Here is a 14,168-nt window from a genome sequence, read left to right as displayed (position 1 = left end):
AAGGAGAAGGGTTCGACATGGTTAGGGGTACCCAAAGTGGGGGATTGTTGAAGAGAAGCAGTGAAAGCAGAGAAAGCTGCTTTCACTTCTGCTTTGCATGGAAGAGACTCAGGAATTGTTGCTTTAATAAGTTCATGAGAGGACTGAGCTACTTTTTTTTTTTAATTGGGCATTTATTGCTCGCAATAACCAGTTAATACCCCCAAAATACTTTTCATTGTTTTTTAGTTTAGAAAGTTGTTCAAATGGAATCATCTCTGTTCTGGTGAATGGAAAACATCCATGGCTGACAGATTCTGACCCAAATAATTTATACAATTTCTTAACAAAATTATAGCTTTTTTTCTACATGGTTTGTAAAGCTTTTCAGCTGATATTGAAAAGAGCTATATGAAGTCTTCTTGTGAACTACTTAGATTAAGAGGGCACAGTAATCTACATATTGTACGAGGATGAACTCTCAAAGAAAAATTAAATCCTTTGTTTAGACTGACTTGTTTAGATGGAAGGAAATATGAGAATTCTGTAAATCCCTGAGGTATAACCATCTAGATATACTGTTAATTTTCCCACAAAAATAACAAATATTAACCATCTTTATCTATGTGCCTAGTAAGGAAAGCTGCATATAAACTGACCACTGTGAAATATTTACTTTTTCAGGGACGAAGGACAGGGCATATTTGTGTTGGGAACTACTAGGAATCTAGGGATCACAATTCTATTGCTCACCTTGAGATCCTGAACAAATAGGGGTAGCCTTTTCTGATCGGTTTCTTAACTGGCTGTGTGGGAGTACTGCAAGCACTAAGATGTGGCCATCCTTATTCTAATAGACTCAGAGGAATGAATTTTATACCTGAGATTTCTTCAAGTTTGAATGGATACTGGGATGACCTCAGTGGGGGTTATAAGGATTCATTTGAATCTTAGTAGGTCATTTTCCAATATTCTACTCACGTCAGTAGAGTCAATATTCTATTCACGACTAATCCAAAAAGTAGAAGGATGCTCACATTGCACCGGAGAGGACGGTACATGTGAATCAACTGCTATAACTTGGGTTGTTCTCATGTGGTGCCACCTGGCAAACCTTTAATTTCATGATGTTGTTACAGAGCAAGTCTCAAGTAAGCTTGCTGGAGCAGAGGCACACAATGGAAATTCGTAAAACTTGCAAGACTAGTAAGATCATAGATTTCAATGTCTTTTGGACGCAACCTCCCCAGTTATTTTATTAGTACTCCAAGGAACAGGTTGAGATAAGTGGTGAGATTTAAAACAGAAAACGAAGCATCCTCATTGAAAGGCCTGCATACAAATAGATATAACGCAGACAGTGCTATATCTTGAGTGTCACTGTTGGGTCCCTAATTTGACTTCACAAGCCCCTTTCTCAGTTTCAGCAGGCAGCCACTTTTCCAGTGCCTTAATCTCTTTAGAGATGTCACATTTCCTAGAATGTTTTATACCTACCATGTGACTGAACCATTCCCTCCTAGGCATTTACCCAAGAGAAATGAAAGCATATGTCCACACAAAGACCTATACACAATGTTCACAGTAGCTTTATTTGTGGGAGCCCCAAACTAGAAACAACCCAAATGTCAATCAACAGGCAAATGAATAAACAAATGCTGATGCATCCATACCATAGAGTACTTAGCAATAAAAAGGAACTATTGATAAATGCAGCAACACGGATGAATCTCAAATTTGTCTGACTGAAAGAAGCCAGACAGAAAAGAGTACCCAGTAGATAATTCCAATTTTATAACATTTCTGAAAATGCAGAGTATCTATAGTAACAGAAAGCAGATCAGTGGCTGCTAGGGACCCATCTGGGGAGCCCCTGATAGGATTGATGACAAAGGGCCATGAAGAAACTTTTGGAGATACTGGTGATGGATTTATGATTGTGGTGTTGGTTTCATGAGTGATTACATGTGCCCAAACTCACCAAATTATACATTTTAAATATGTTCAATTGATTATACCTCAATATATCTATGTATGAAACCCAGGGTCACTAGGTCCATGAAGTGTGCATCTCTGATGTAAGGCTCTCAGCTCCGTGGGTGACTCGATCAAGTGTTCTCAATGGCAATTATCCAAATACTTAAAGAGAGCCCAGTGTTAAACTGCCAGTAAAATGCAGATGTCCCACATTTTACTATAAATATTTCCCTTTCAAACTCCTAGGGAGAAAATAAAGTCTATATATTAAATTACCTTTCAAGTTAATGTCCAAAGGCAAAAAACTCAAAACCCCAAATCCAATTCTCTTGCCCTTATAAGGTAAAAGTCCAACAAGTCCCTTCCAGTTTCTTATTTTGTTCACTCACAGCCAGAAATGTTAATGCCTAGATGGATTCCTACAGCAGCTGCAGCCTGTGTGTTTTACTTGGAAATGGATGTAGCTCATTCAGCTCCTCAAAAGTTAATATTAATTCAACATCAAGTCTATGGTGTGTCTCAATTTTTAAAAGGTCCAAAGAATAGAACATCCAAAGTAATTATAACACTTGCCTCACACTCACCAGATTTACACAGCAGTTATCCTGGACAAAACTATGTTCCCAGAACCCAAGATTTGTTATTGTCAAAGACAATTCATAGTACAAACTCTATAGTAGAAACTCATGGGTCTGTAGGAAGGAGAACTGGGGATGGCTTCAGCCTCATCATAATGCCAACCAGTTTATGCCAATTGTCAGGGGTCCATGCCCTGCACACTTCAAATAAACTGGAAGAAATTTTTCAGCAAGAAGTTAGATTTATCACCATGCATTTAGCATGGCACACTGTATCTTCTCTCTGGCATTTCAAACACTGATAGTATCTTGTATAGATTTGCTGTGGTGCAGTCCCAATCACAGGGTGTCATTTGTGGTCCTGATCTTTCCTATCTAGTATTATCAAAATCTCTTTATATTCAGAATTTGCTCTTTTACACTGCATTTTATGACTGGCATGATTTATTTATTTACTTATTTATTTTAACATCTTTATTGGAGTAGAACTGCTTTACAATGCTGTGTTAGTTCCTGCTTTATAACAAAGTGAATCAGCTATATATACATATATATCCCCATATCCTCTCCCTCTTGAGTCTCCCTCCTTGTACTTTTTAAATGCAGAATGCTCAGTACAGTGGGAGGACTTACCAAAACCCTAATGCAATATTGGGCTGCATCTGTTACCACTTATAAAGGATTGCACGTTACTATGCAATGTTTTACAAATATTATTGCAGTTCTTTTGTTTTAATGATGATAACCAAGCCTTTCTCATTTTACAGTGATTGCAAGGAGGCAGGAGAAGCAGTATTCCAGTTCTTTCCCTTGGCTCACAAACCTACCAACAGAGACAACACTGGTAAGGTCCAGTAACAATGTTCTTACATGATAGGGTCCCGCGGGATCTGGAAAGCTTAATTCCTGCTGTGACACTGCTGGGTTACCATCATCATTCAAAAAATATTACACTAGCAAGCTATGTACATCCACTTAAGGAAAAGATTATAAATATCAAACTCTGCTTTATAAAGACCTCACTATAATATGGTGGGGGCCAAAGGTAGAAACCTGCTTACAGGTTTCTGGAAAGACCATCCCCCTATAAAATGTACTTAATTTAAAATAAATTAAAAAGTCGAAGGGGAGTCTCTGCCTCCTTCACCATTCCATTACTATGGAATTTCAAAACTGTAATAGTTGATTGCTAAATTTAAACATTTGATTGAAATGATTCGTTGAAAGCTCTGCTCCCTTATTTTCAAAACACTTTATTTCATCTGAATTTCATATGGTATAAAAGTTATTACATGCTTGAACCTGTTGCTCAAATAGCAGATTCTTTCAGTTCCTTTTTTTTTTTGGCCATACCAAGCAGCATTCGGGATCTTAGTCCCCCGACCATGGATGGAACCTGTGGCCCCTGCAGTGGAAGCGTGGAGTCTTAACCACTGGACTGCCAGGGAAGTTCCCTCTTTCAGTTTTGAAGGCCAACCTTCATTCAGCAGCAAGAAACAAATCATATATAATGCAGAGCATATATAGAAAATTTTCTTTCAGAAAAACAAAAAATATTTGGACATTTTATATTTAGTATAGCTTAGCAATCCAGTCTGTGTTGACAAATTTAGTTAACTGTTAGGAGGGACAGTACATATACAAGAGAACTCGTTAGCCAGCATATATTTTAACCCTTGATTAATCAGGCAACATGTCTGACCTAATTTTTTTCTTGTATTTTTTTTAGAAGATACTCCATTTGTAAATTCAAGTTTGGTTGCCCCTTTTTAGTCTTTTTGCTCAATATTTTGAACACTTCCATTTTCTTCTTTTTGTAGAGCCTTTGAGCTTCTTCTCTCTCTTGTTTTCTCCTCTCAAATTCCTGAAATTATTAACATATATAATTTTCATTAGTAACAAACAATAGATATTGTTCAATAATTTTGTTGAAATAGCTATCACCATGCAAACACTTCAGGTTTGTCTTATATTTTGCAAAATGTGAGGTGTTACTTGTAAGTGCAGCAGTGTACCCTCTTTGCCGCTATGATACATGCTATGCCATAGAATAATGTAAAGTTAGTAAACAATTTTAATTATTTGTATACAAATAAAATTAAAGCACAAAGAAGGCACATTTATTTAATGGTTTCACATTTAATTAGATCCACTGAAGAGTCAGAAGTGACGTTAGAGGTTATCTAGTCCATGTAACACAAATCATTTCCAGAATATCTGGTATTCTTTTAAATTTGCCATCTGATCCAGATTTAATTCAAGAAGCATTTATTGACTACAAGCTATATATATGTAAAATATTGTGCTAGGTATTATGGTTTTGATTATTTAAGAATTAATCATGCTCATTTGACTTGCTAAGATAAAGACTCAAATTCATTGGAGTTTAAAGAAAAATAATTTGAAGTTATATAAACCTGAAAATCACTACTTGAAATACAATATTCTTAAATATAAAAGTTAAAAATTCTTAAATAATGCAATATGTGAACTGTTTTTCAGTTTCCCCTGTAATGCATATATCCCCCAAATGACACAGCCTTACATTTGTATGGTGACATAATTAACAAAGTGCTTTCATATACGTCACAGCATATTCCATCCTTTTAAAACTTTTTATGCTAGGATTTATCTTCACCTTACAAATAAAGGGCTGATGCTCAATTTTCACGGTTACAAAGATGTAACATTTATATATACATAAAGGAAGTTTTTTTTGAAACAGTAAATGTTTTTCAGTATAATGGTCCATATTCCATCTGGTATACTATTTCCAAAGGTGGCAGGTATCAGAAGGTTGGTTAAAAAAATGCATAATCTTAACAAACTGTGAAACAAAGGTCCAGTTTTTCCATGGAGAAATGTTTCTGCTTTACCCTAGTCTGCCATCAGTTTAAGAATAATCATACGAATTTTAGATGTTAAACTTCCAGATTTCTTAATTACACGATTTGTAAAGCTAAGACATAAAAGAAATTATATGTCAGCACCATCTTTGGGGTATTTTTGATCGATGTGCTCTCCTTTTTAAAGTGATAGATTAATATAGCTTCAATATAAGAAACAAGAAACCACAAATAAAATAATTTTGTTGAAGCTGTGGATACTTTTGTTCTGCTTATTTGAAAAAGGCTGTTATAATTTTGGGTTTCTGAATGATAACAAAGTGTGGTAACTTTTTGCTAAGTTAATCTAGTAAGGTTTTTAATAAGCAAAACCAACTCATTTATGTAAATTTATGAAAATCATCTACATTTTTAAAAAATTAGTAGTTCTCAAATTTTATTACGCATAACCTCTTGAGGCACTTGTTAAAAAAAATGCAACTATCTGGACCTTACTCTTGAGAAACACTGTCCCAGATGCTCATATTATTAACCTATGAGCAGTACCTTAAAATCCTATTCTTGACTACTACTATCACCTCTCCAGGGTAATATAAACAGTCAAGGAATCTGAATGTTGAAATTCTCCAGCTCTTCTCAGATTATTCATTTACTCAGCAAATACTTACAGAGGGCATACTATGTGCCCCATATTAAGAAGAAAAGCTTACATTTACCCTTAGGATAAAGGAACATGAATCTGAATATTTTAAAAGTAGATCTTACTTGTCTCTTAGCAGCACGCTTAGCTTGTATCTGCTCATACTCTTCCTGTGCTTTTTGGTTTGATGTTTTCTTTTTATTTTTCTTTGGAATAGTAATGGAACTTTGCAAGATAAATGAAAACAAATCACAAGTATTAAAAATAATATAACCAAAATTATGACACAATTATGTCAGACAGTATTTGTATAGTCAAATCTCACTAATGCAACTTAAGGGGTGGGGGTGAAGAGAATTTGAAAGAAAGAAGACATTAATTTTATTAGTAAAATGTCCAAATAACATATTAGAAATTTTGTTACAGCTTTCAAGATATAGAAAATAGTAAATGGAAAGTCTTGGAGAAATATTTCACCCAGGGAAAATACAGAAAGCTCTGAAAGATCTGAAAATGTTTAAAAACAGGAAACCAGCATATGAATGGTAGAAATGACAGACTGAAAAAGGCATTAATTTGAAGGACGTTATGAAGGACCTTGGGGGTGTACATGAACTTTAATCCCAAAGTTCTTTGACCAACTTGTCTCTATTCCGTTTCATTTATTTTTTTAATTGCAACCAAGTCTATGTCCTCTTGGAAAAAAAAAAATCCAGGTTAATAATAACAGTAGTAGTAGCAGTTAAAACTCATGTAGCACTTCCCATGTATCACATGCCTTTTTAAATACCTATATAAATGAATTCATTTAATCTTCACAACATCTGAGATAGGTCTAAGATACCATAGCGTGTAAATAATCCATTCTGGGGTTGTACAACATGGCAGCTATAAATTACATACTTACTATTATTATTTGCATTTTAGAGGACATTGGGCACCAACATATTAAAGCCAGCTCCAAAGTCCACGATGTTAAGCACTACGCTATAATACCTCTCAAAAATTAAATTATTTTTAAAAACATACATTAATAACAGGAGTTAATCATGGTCCAAGTAAGTTAAATGTACTTGAGAGGCTGAAACCTAAAACCCAGGTCTCTTAATTCCCATTCCATTACTTCTTCTATTAAGCCTACCTGACAATTTATAGTCATTTAAGCTAACATGAAAGCCTCCATGAAAATATTTTCACATAATTACCTGTGGCTTCTAATATGCCTTAAGAAAAATCCCAATTAATACAGAAATTGTTCTATAATCTCTTTCCTAAAACCCTACTTACATCTACAATGAAGAATTTCAAAAGATGGTAATACATACTTTATTCTTATGCTACATTGTTCTTCTGGATGAGGCTGCTCAATGCTACAATGTTCTTCAGACAAAGCCTGGTCAGTGCTACACTGCTCTTCTGGCAAAGGCTGATCAACTTGTTCTTCTGACAGAGGCTGGTCAACTTGTTCTAACAAAGACTGGTCAGATTTTCTAAGCTGCTTCCTGAGTCTTTCCTCTTCAGCTAAATAGAGATGTTTCAGATGATCAGGGTACCGATCCGTGAACTGGGATTCCCGTGAGGTTTTAGCCTTCTTTTCCTTCCATATCAATTTCTTGTAATTTTGCTGAATTTTTAGTTTTCTTCGAAATGCAAAGCCTTGTCCTGTTGAAGAATATATCAGTCATGAATTACTTTCTGAGAAAATAATTTGCATGAAAAATGTAGTTGCTAAATTAAAATTAAAAACTTTTTATATCATCACGTTTAGGTGCTAGAATTACATTATGTTTTGCTGTAAAACGTTATTTCAAGAAAACAAGTTTAAGCTAATGGAATGAACAGTATACTGGTCCTTTGCAAAAAGACCAGGCTAACGGTAATTGTGCAGAACTAAAGAATCTCAAAGAAGGAAAAAAGAGTAGAGCGTTGCACAACTCCAACTTATTGTACTCACAAACAGATTTCTTAATTCATCTAAAACACTTAACCTAGGTCTTCACTAAATACCTCCGGGAAAAAACCCTCGCATCTATTACCTTACGTTAGAGAAAATACGACTGATTTTCTAAAGTAATTCAACGCAAACAAGGAAAGACGGTGTATGACTTTCTCAACAGCAATTATCAGAAAACTACCTATTTAAGATTTATACATTCCAAATGGGTTTTTTAAGTACTTACAAACAGCAAGACAAAATGAAAAACACAAACTAAAACGAAGCAAACACAGTAAGAGAAGACTGGAGGGCTCTGGGGTATTTGTAATCAGCAAGAGTGTGGGGCAGTACATTTCCGGCCTCGCCTTCTATCCTTTACCGTAATACATGCACAAATGGACTCATAGATTCTCTCTGCTTACGGTTTCACGGAGAAAATGTAGACGAAAAGAGTTCTCATTAAAAAATGGGATTAAGTCGAGGAAAATGTTGAAAGATTTAGAGCAACACTGCCTCGCCTTCCCATCCAGAACTCTGAGACGCCCACGGCTTCAGCAGATTTAAGAATAGATTTCTCTGCCCCAAGTACGGCTCGGTCTGGTTCCTAAATCCTTCCCAGCTTGGGCGGATCGCGTATCCTAAAATTTCGCAGGCCCGAGGACTTGTAAAAGGCTGCCTTCTTACATACATACCCTCGCGAACGCTCCCCGCGAAGGCCTGCGGATAATTAGGTCGCCACGTCCTCCGTTTCATATTCTTATTTCTGAATCCGACCAGTGAAACGCCTTCGCCATGCGACCCAAAGCTCCCTGTCTGCCCCCTTGCTGCATGCCTTACCGGCGCCATGGCACACCAACCGCGGCGCCAGAAAACCACAACTGGCGCGGTAAAAAATACGTCATCAGGCAGAAGCAATCAGCCGCCCACCCACAGTCCAGATCGGAATTCTACTTATCCGGCCTATACTTTCCACTGAGCCCTTGCCTTGCGGCCACGTTTGCGCCACCTACAGCCCGGGAGGGTGGGCGTCATGGCGGCTTCTGGGCCGCTCCCGGTGACCCAGGACCTGTCCACGTTGCATGCCAAGTTGCAGGGGCTGCTGCGGTTCCTGAGGGAAGCCCTGTCCATTTCCAGTGCACATACGGTGGACTTCTACACAGAGTCCGTGTGGGAGCAAGTGGTCGACTTGCCCCCGGAGACAGTGCTGGCGGTGCTGAGATCGGCGGCGGAGGCGGAGGCCCAGCCCTCGGAGGCGCGCCTCCAGGTGGAAGCCGAGAGTGGATCAGGTGAATGGAGGGTGGGCGGGGCGTTCAGGAAGGCGGAGAGACATCCCGCCCAGTGAAGGGTGGTGTACCGTAGCGGAAGTCGAGCGGAAACAAGTACGCGGCGGGACTGGCACTGGCGGGGCAGGGATGCGCTGCCTGGTAGCGAGCGGAGCCCCTTCTCCGCTTCCTGGAGGCGTGGGGCTGGACACTCCTCCCGAATCCCCTGTCTTCCATGGGTGCTTGTGTATTTCCACAGTTTAAAGAGCAAGAAACATTGCTAGGACCTTTCTTCATTTAGTAATTAAGCAATCATTTTCTTAACTGGAGGGGAACAGTGCTTATAGATTGCATGTGGAGCACAGCAGAAGATAAATCAACACCTAACAATCAAGATCATTTCAAATGGTGATTATAGCCGAGAAGAAAATAAAACCAGTCAACTGTGATAGCGACTGTGTGAGGAGGCTGCTTTCACCTGGTTGGTCATGAGCATGAGAAGGCGCCGGCTGCAGTGAGCCGCAGGAAGGGATTTCAGGCCCACGGAATCGCGGAGGCCCAGGGCAGGAAAGAGCGGGGTGGGTTGAGGTTCAGATGCCTGAGTGGCTAAAGCCAGGTGCCGGGCAGTGGCAGGTGCGGCCAGGGAAGTAGGCAGAGCCGGATCGCGCGGGGCTCTCTGGGCCTCGGAAGGATGATGGGTTTGAAGTAGGATGAGAAAGCTTTGGGCAATTTAGTCAATATAGTGCCTTAATATACTTTACATTTGAAAAGATAACTGTGATAGTTATTTGAAGAACAGACTAGTGGGGCAAATCTGAGAGGCCAGTTAGAAGGCCATTTCAGTAATACAAGGAAGAGATGAGATGATGATGGGCTAGGATGATAGTACTGAAGACCGGGAATATTTGCTATCTCTTTTGAAAACTGTTTATAAAATATCTACTACTGAAACTTAGATTCTACTAAGGCAAGTACATTTTGGAAGTAGTATGATGAGAAGACACCAGCAGGATCCTGGGATTTCTTCTACTTTGTTTCCAGGCGGTCCCAACCTTGCCCTTGCTGGTGAACTTTATTCACTTGAGCATTCTCTGAAGGCAAAGCACCACTGGGGGGCCTTCCTATGATAGAACTTGGTAAATACTGGTTTCTTTAAAGTCACTGTTTATTGTTGGAAAGTTAGGCACTTTTTTTTTTTGGTCGTTAACACAGTTTATTATTGGCACACTTAACAGTAAAGCATACATAAAATCCAGCTGTTTTATAATACACGGAGCCACTGTCTTTACACGTATAGAGAAACGCATTAATATGCAAATGGGAAAATTAGTTTTTTTATAAAGTTTCACATAAATACACTGGAATTGCTCCCAAAGAAAAGTCCCCATAAAAGAACCAGGTTAGGGCTTTACAAAATATTATACAGGAAATATACTATGAAAAGAAACAACAGTCAACTCAGATACAACAAGAAAAACACAAAAGAGTTTCAGATTTATTAAACTGCCCACAAAATTAATGGATTACATGGCTTGAAAATATTTGGATCAACAGAAATTTTACAAATGCCTACATTCTCAATGGGCCAAGTGCCTTTCTTGACATAAAAATCTGCCTTGGTGCCTTTGATGACAAAAAGACATTTCTTGTTTCAGCACTCGGGCTCTATTGAACCAACTCAGGATGGAGGACCAATTGACATTAGCTCGGCCATAAATTACCCTGCTGGGCCCTCTTAGCTGTTACCCTATGAAAGAAAAGGTGAAGGGGGAAAAGAAGATAAAGGTACATTTAAATTACTTTCCAAAAGTGGATTTTTTTCTTTTTCTTTTTTTACTGAAACAAGTAACTCTCAGATGCAAGTCAAAAAGCAGAAAATATTTTACAATATTAAAAAGTCTATCTGTAGTTGGGTTCGGATAGAATGAGATCCTGAGCACTGAGGGTTTGTTAACAATATGGCGTTTGTTGGATGGTTGGGTGGGGCGGGGGGGGGGGGGGGAATGAAATTAACACATGTGGTTAAAACCGAGCCAGGAGAAGCCTAGCTTTTGCTCTTATTTTAATTACGATTACTGCCAGTATCTGTTACCTGTGAAGGCCTCCAGGGAGGGGTCATGGAAGTTTATTTGGAATGATCCTCTCAATTAAAAAAAGAAAGAAAGAAACTCAGATCCCTGTGGTTTAGAAATAGTTATTTGCATGGAAAAGTTTTAATGTCTCTTCCTTTCTCTGCTGTGAGTAAGGATCTGAAATAGTGATTGTAACTCACAGGGGCTATTGACAGTGGATTCCGGAGCTGGTCAATCTTACTGGGAAGCTTGGGGTGGGGGGTTTTCTGATTTGGTCTCTTGAGTGGTGGGAGGTTTGCTGTTCCATGGGCTACTGTTCCCCAGGGCTGGTGAACTGGTGAAGTCTTCCTCGTCGTCCATGCCGTTGGCTGCATCATACTGCGTGTTTTCTAATCTATTGATTAGCCTTTTGTCCTCATCCCCAAACTCCCCTCCCATCAGAGTTGGCTCTCCTACCACCATCAAATCCTCTGAGGAGGACTGGAAGTGACTCCTTCAGGGCCCCTCAGTGCTTCTCCTTAAATTGGCCAGAAGGGGTCACTGCTGTTGAATGACACAGGTCTCCATCCCTCCCAGGGTTGAGGCTGCAGTTCGGGATCGCTCCTAGCCCAGGTACCTGACTGGACAGACTCAGGTTGGCAGCTGGCGTCTTCTTGCCGCCCGTGCTGTTGGCAGTGTTCCCAGTGCTGCTGCTGGAGGTGCTGCTGGTGGAATTTTTTTCTTTTTGTCTGTTTCGTTGTCGGTTGCCTTGTGGGTTCTGGCGGCGCCACCATCCGCCGCCACTTCTGAAACAAGCAGGTCTTCAGGCAGTCTTGTGGACTGAGGTTGTAAGTTTTATGTCTGGACATCAGTTCCTGCATTGGCTCCAGTATTACACACAACCTGAGGTAGTTGACGGTGAAATTTGTTAGCCCCATCCTGGTGTTTTTGGACAGCTGATCCAGGACTTGAGGATCTTGTGCATTTATGGCAAGAATGCTTCTTGGGACTAACTCTCTGTATTGTCTAATGGTAAAGTGCCATGTTTTTATTCTCATGAGATCATCAAAGGTGAACTCCAAGGTCAGTCTGCCTTCTGTACACATCTTGGTAAACATGGGCTTCCCGTGCTGGGTGACCATCGCACGCTGTCTCAGTCCACCGTGATGGATGAGCTGTGGTAAGATTCTTTTGAGTGTTTGAGAATGTAATACAGGTCAGTATTACAAACACAGTGCTAAAGTAACGGGGGATGAGGGTCCTGCCGATAGCTGCTAGTGTTGGAGGGTCTCCTGCGGAGGCAGGGGGTTGCTGTGGCACACTGTGGGGACAAGGACCCTGGCGGCAGAAGTTCTGGGAAGTACTCCTTGGCGTGAGCCGTCCCAGAGTCTGCCATTAGCTCCACCAAAGAGTCGGGTCGGCTCCAGTGCTGGGTCGCCTCAGGCCAAACAACCAGGCACTTCTTCAGTTCACTCTCATAATGCCTAATACCTATGATAACGTGGCAACTTAAACTCCAAAAGAGTTTAAGATCATGTCTGTCGTGCTGTATTCCAGCACCTAGTAAAATACCTAGCATGCATAATTAAATACTCAATGAATATTTGTTGAATGAGTTAATGAATGACTCATTCTGGCTTCCAAAAGAGTAAAAGAAACTAATTAAATATGAAGCCCAAGACTTTCATATGGGTTTAGCCTAGGCTTCATACAGTGGAAGAATTAGATTGTTTACATATCCTAATAATAACAATAATAGGATTAATTGATATTTACTATTTTCCCTGCAGTGTGTTGTTTGTTTGCATATTTTCCCTTTTAATATTTACATTAGTCTGGCAAGATGGGTTCTGTTTTCCCCATTTGTGAAATTGCCAGTTGAGGAGGTAATATACTAGGGGCACAGCTTGTAATGGAGATGCAAGCCTGGGTCATTGGACGCCACAGAGTCTGAGGTCTTTACCACCGTGATAAAGGTTTTTCTGGATTATTTAAGATTGAAGTACAAAGGGCATTTATTATCAAAACTGATATTTTGATGACATGGATACATTTCTTATGTTTTGTTTTGTTTTTATTGTTTCCCCTTCAAGAATGTAAGAATTGTTTTGTTCACTGTTGTATCTTTAGTGCCTAGAATGGTGCCTGGTCAGAGTAGGTGGTTGATAAATATTTGACGAACAAATAAATGAATAATGCCACTTATTTGTTCTCTCAGCTAGGAACAAAATACATCTTTTGAGAAACACAACCAATTTTGTGTCAACTCAACAATAATGGAATCTAGACTAGATTATTCACCTTTGAAATGTCTCTGACCCTGCCGAATTTTATATACAAGATATTCAATTGTACAAATGGTCTGCCACCTCCAGTATTAAAAATAATGAATTTTTTATAATATATGCTTGTAAGGAATATTAATTTTTGTTTATGTAAAGATTATGTAAATATGGACATTTTCTCCATTACTATATGAAGTCTAATGTTTGTGTCAGAGTATTTTTTTCTCTTTGACCAGATTTGTATCTTATTAAAGAATTGTTAGTTTCTCTATAAGGATAATTTAGCACTTAATTTTTATACTGTTGAGTCATACAGGGTACAGATTCCAATTCTACCAGCTCTGTGACCTTGGGGAAGTTTGTTCATTCATTCATTCATTCAGGGAACATTTACTTAGTGTCTGCTGTGTGCCAGTACTTTTCTAGGAGCTAGGGAAATAGTAAATAAAGCAAATAAAAATCCTTGTTTTCACCTTGCTTGCATTCTAGAGGGAATAGAGATAATTTTTTAAAAGTGCCACAGAGAAGAATCAAGTAAAGAGAGGAGTAAATAAGGGGATGGGCAGGAGGAAGATACGTTTGCAATTGTAAATAGGTTGTCCTAGCAAAACTTC

At 39.0% G+C, this 14,168-nt stretch overlaps 2 protein-coding genes and 1 pseudogene across 14 annotated transcripts in view; 1 reads left to right on the top strand and 2 right to left on the bottom strand.

The window, feature by feature from the left end:
• METTL25 (methyltransferase like 25) overlaps nucleotides 1-14,168 on the top strand; it is a 379,431-nt gene that overhangs the window by 244,145 nt on the left and 121,118 nt on the right. For 6 of the 12 annotated variants that reach the window (XR_013830493.1, XM_079936895.1, XM_079936894.1 and 3 more), the window contains exon 1: nucleotides 8,891-9,242. Coding sequence is in view for 5 of the 12 variants with exons in the window: in XM_079936895.1 (XP_079793021.1) it covers nucleotides 8,987-9,242 (256 nt within the window). In the remaining 7 variants the exon portion in view is untranslated. Of the gene's footprint in view, nucleotides 1-1,552; nucleotides 3,379-8,890; nucleotides 9,243-10,873; nucleotides 11,004-12,330; nucleotides 12,450-14,168 lie in introns of those variants that run through there. The other 6 variants (XM_079936891.1, XM_079936899.1, XM_079936890.1 and 3 more) reach the window with 4 other exon arrangements.
• On the bottom strand, nucleotides 1,551-8,826 carry CCDC59 (coiled-coil domain containing 59). The gene is made up of 4 exons (XM_079936914.1): nucleotides 8,649-8,826; nucleotides 7,346-7,682; nucleotides 6,146-6,245; nucleotides 1,551-4,398 (listed from the first exon to the last, which is right to left on the bottom strand). Exons 1-4 carry the CDS (start codon nucleotides 8,800-8,802, stop codon nucleotides 4,237-4,239), a joined length of 753 nt encoding a protein of 250 aa, XP_079793040.1. The 5' UTR covers nucleotides 8,803-8,826; the 3' UTR covers nucleotides 1,551-4,236.
• On the bottom strand, nucleotides 11,379-12,606 carry LOC307194077 (LIM domain-binding protein 2-like; annotated as a pseudogene). Its single transcript has 2 exons — nucleotides 11,907-12,606; nucleotides 11,379-11,764 (listed from the first exon to the last, which is right to left on the bottom strand). The product of its transcript is annotated as an LIM domain-binding protein 2-like (transcript).

This window comes from Stenella coeruleoalba (assembly GCF_951394435.1).
Source record: "Stenella coeruleoalba genome assembly, chromosome: 11".
NCBI lineage: Eukaryota > Metazoa > Chordata > Mammalia > Artiodactyla > Delphinidae > Stenella > Stenella coeruleoalba.
Note: the sequence above shows the minus strand (reverse complement) of the source record. Positions and strands in the feature narration are given on the sequence as shown.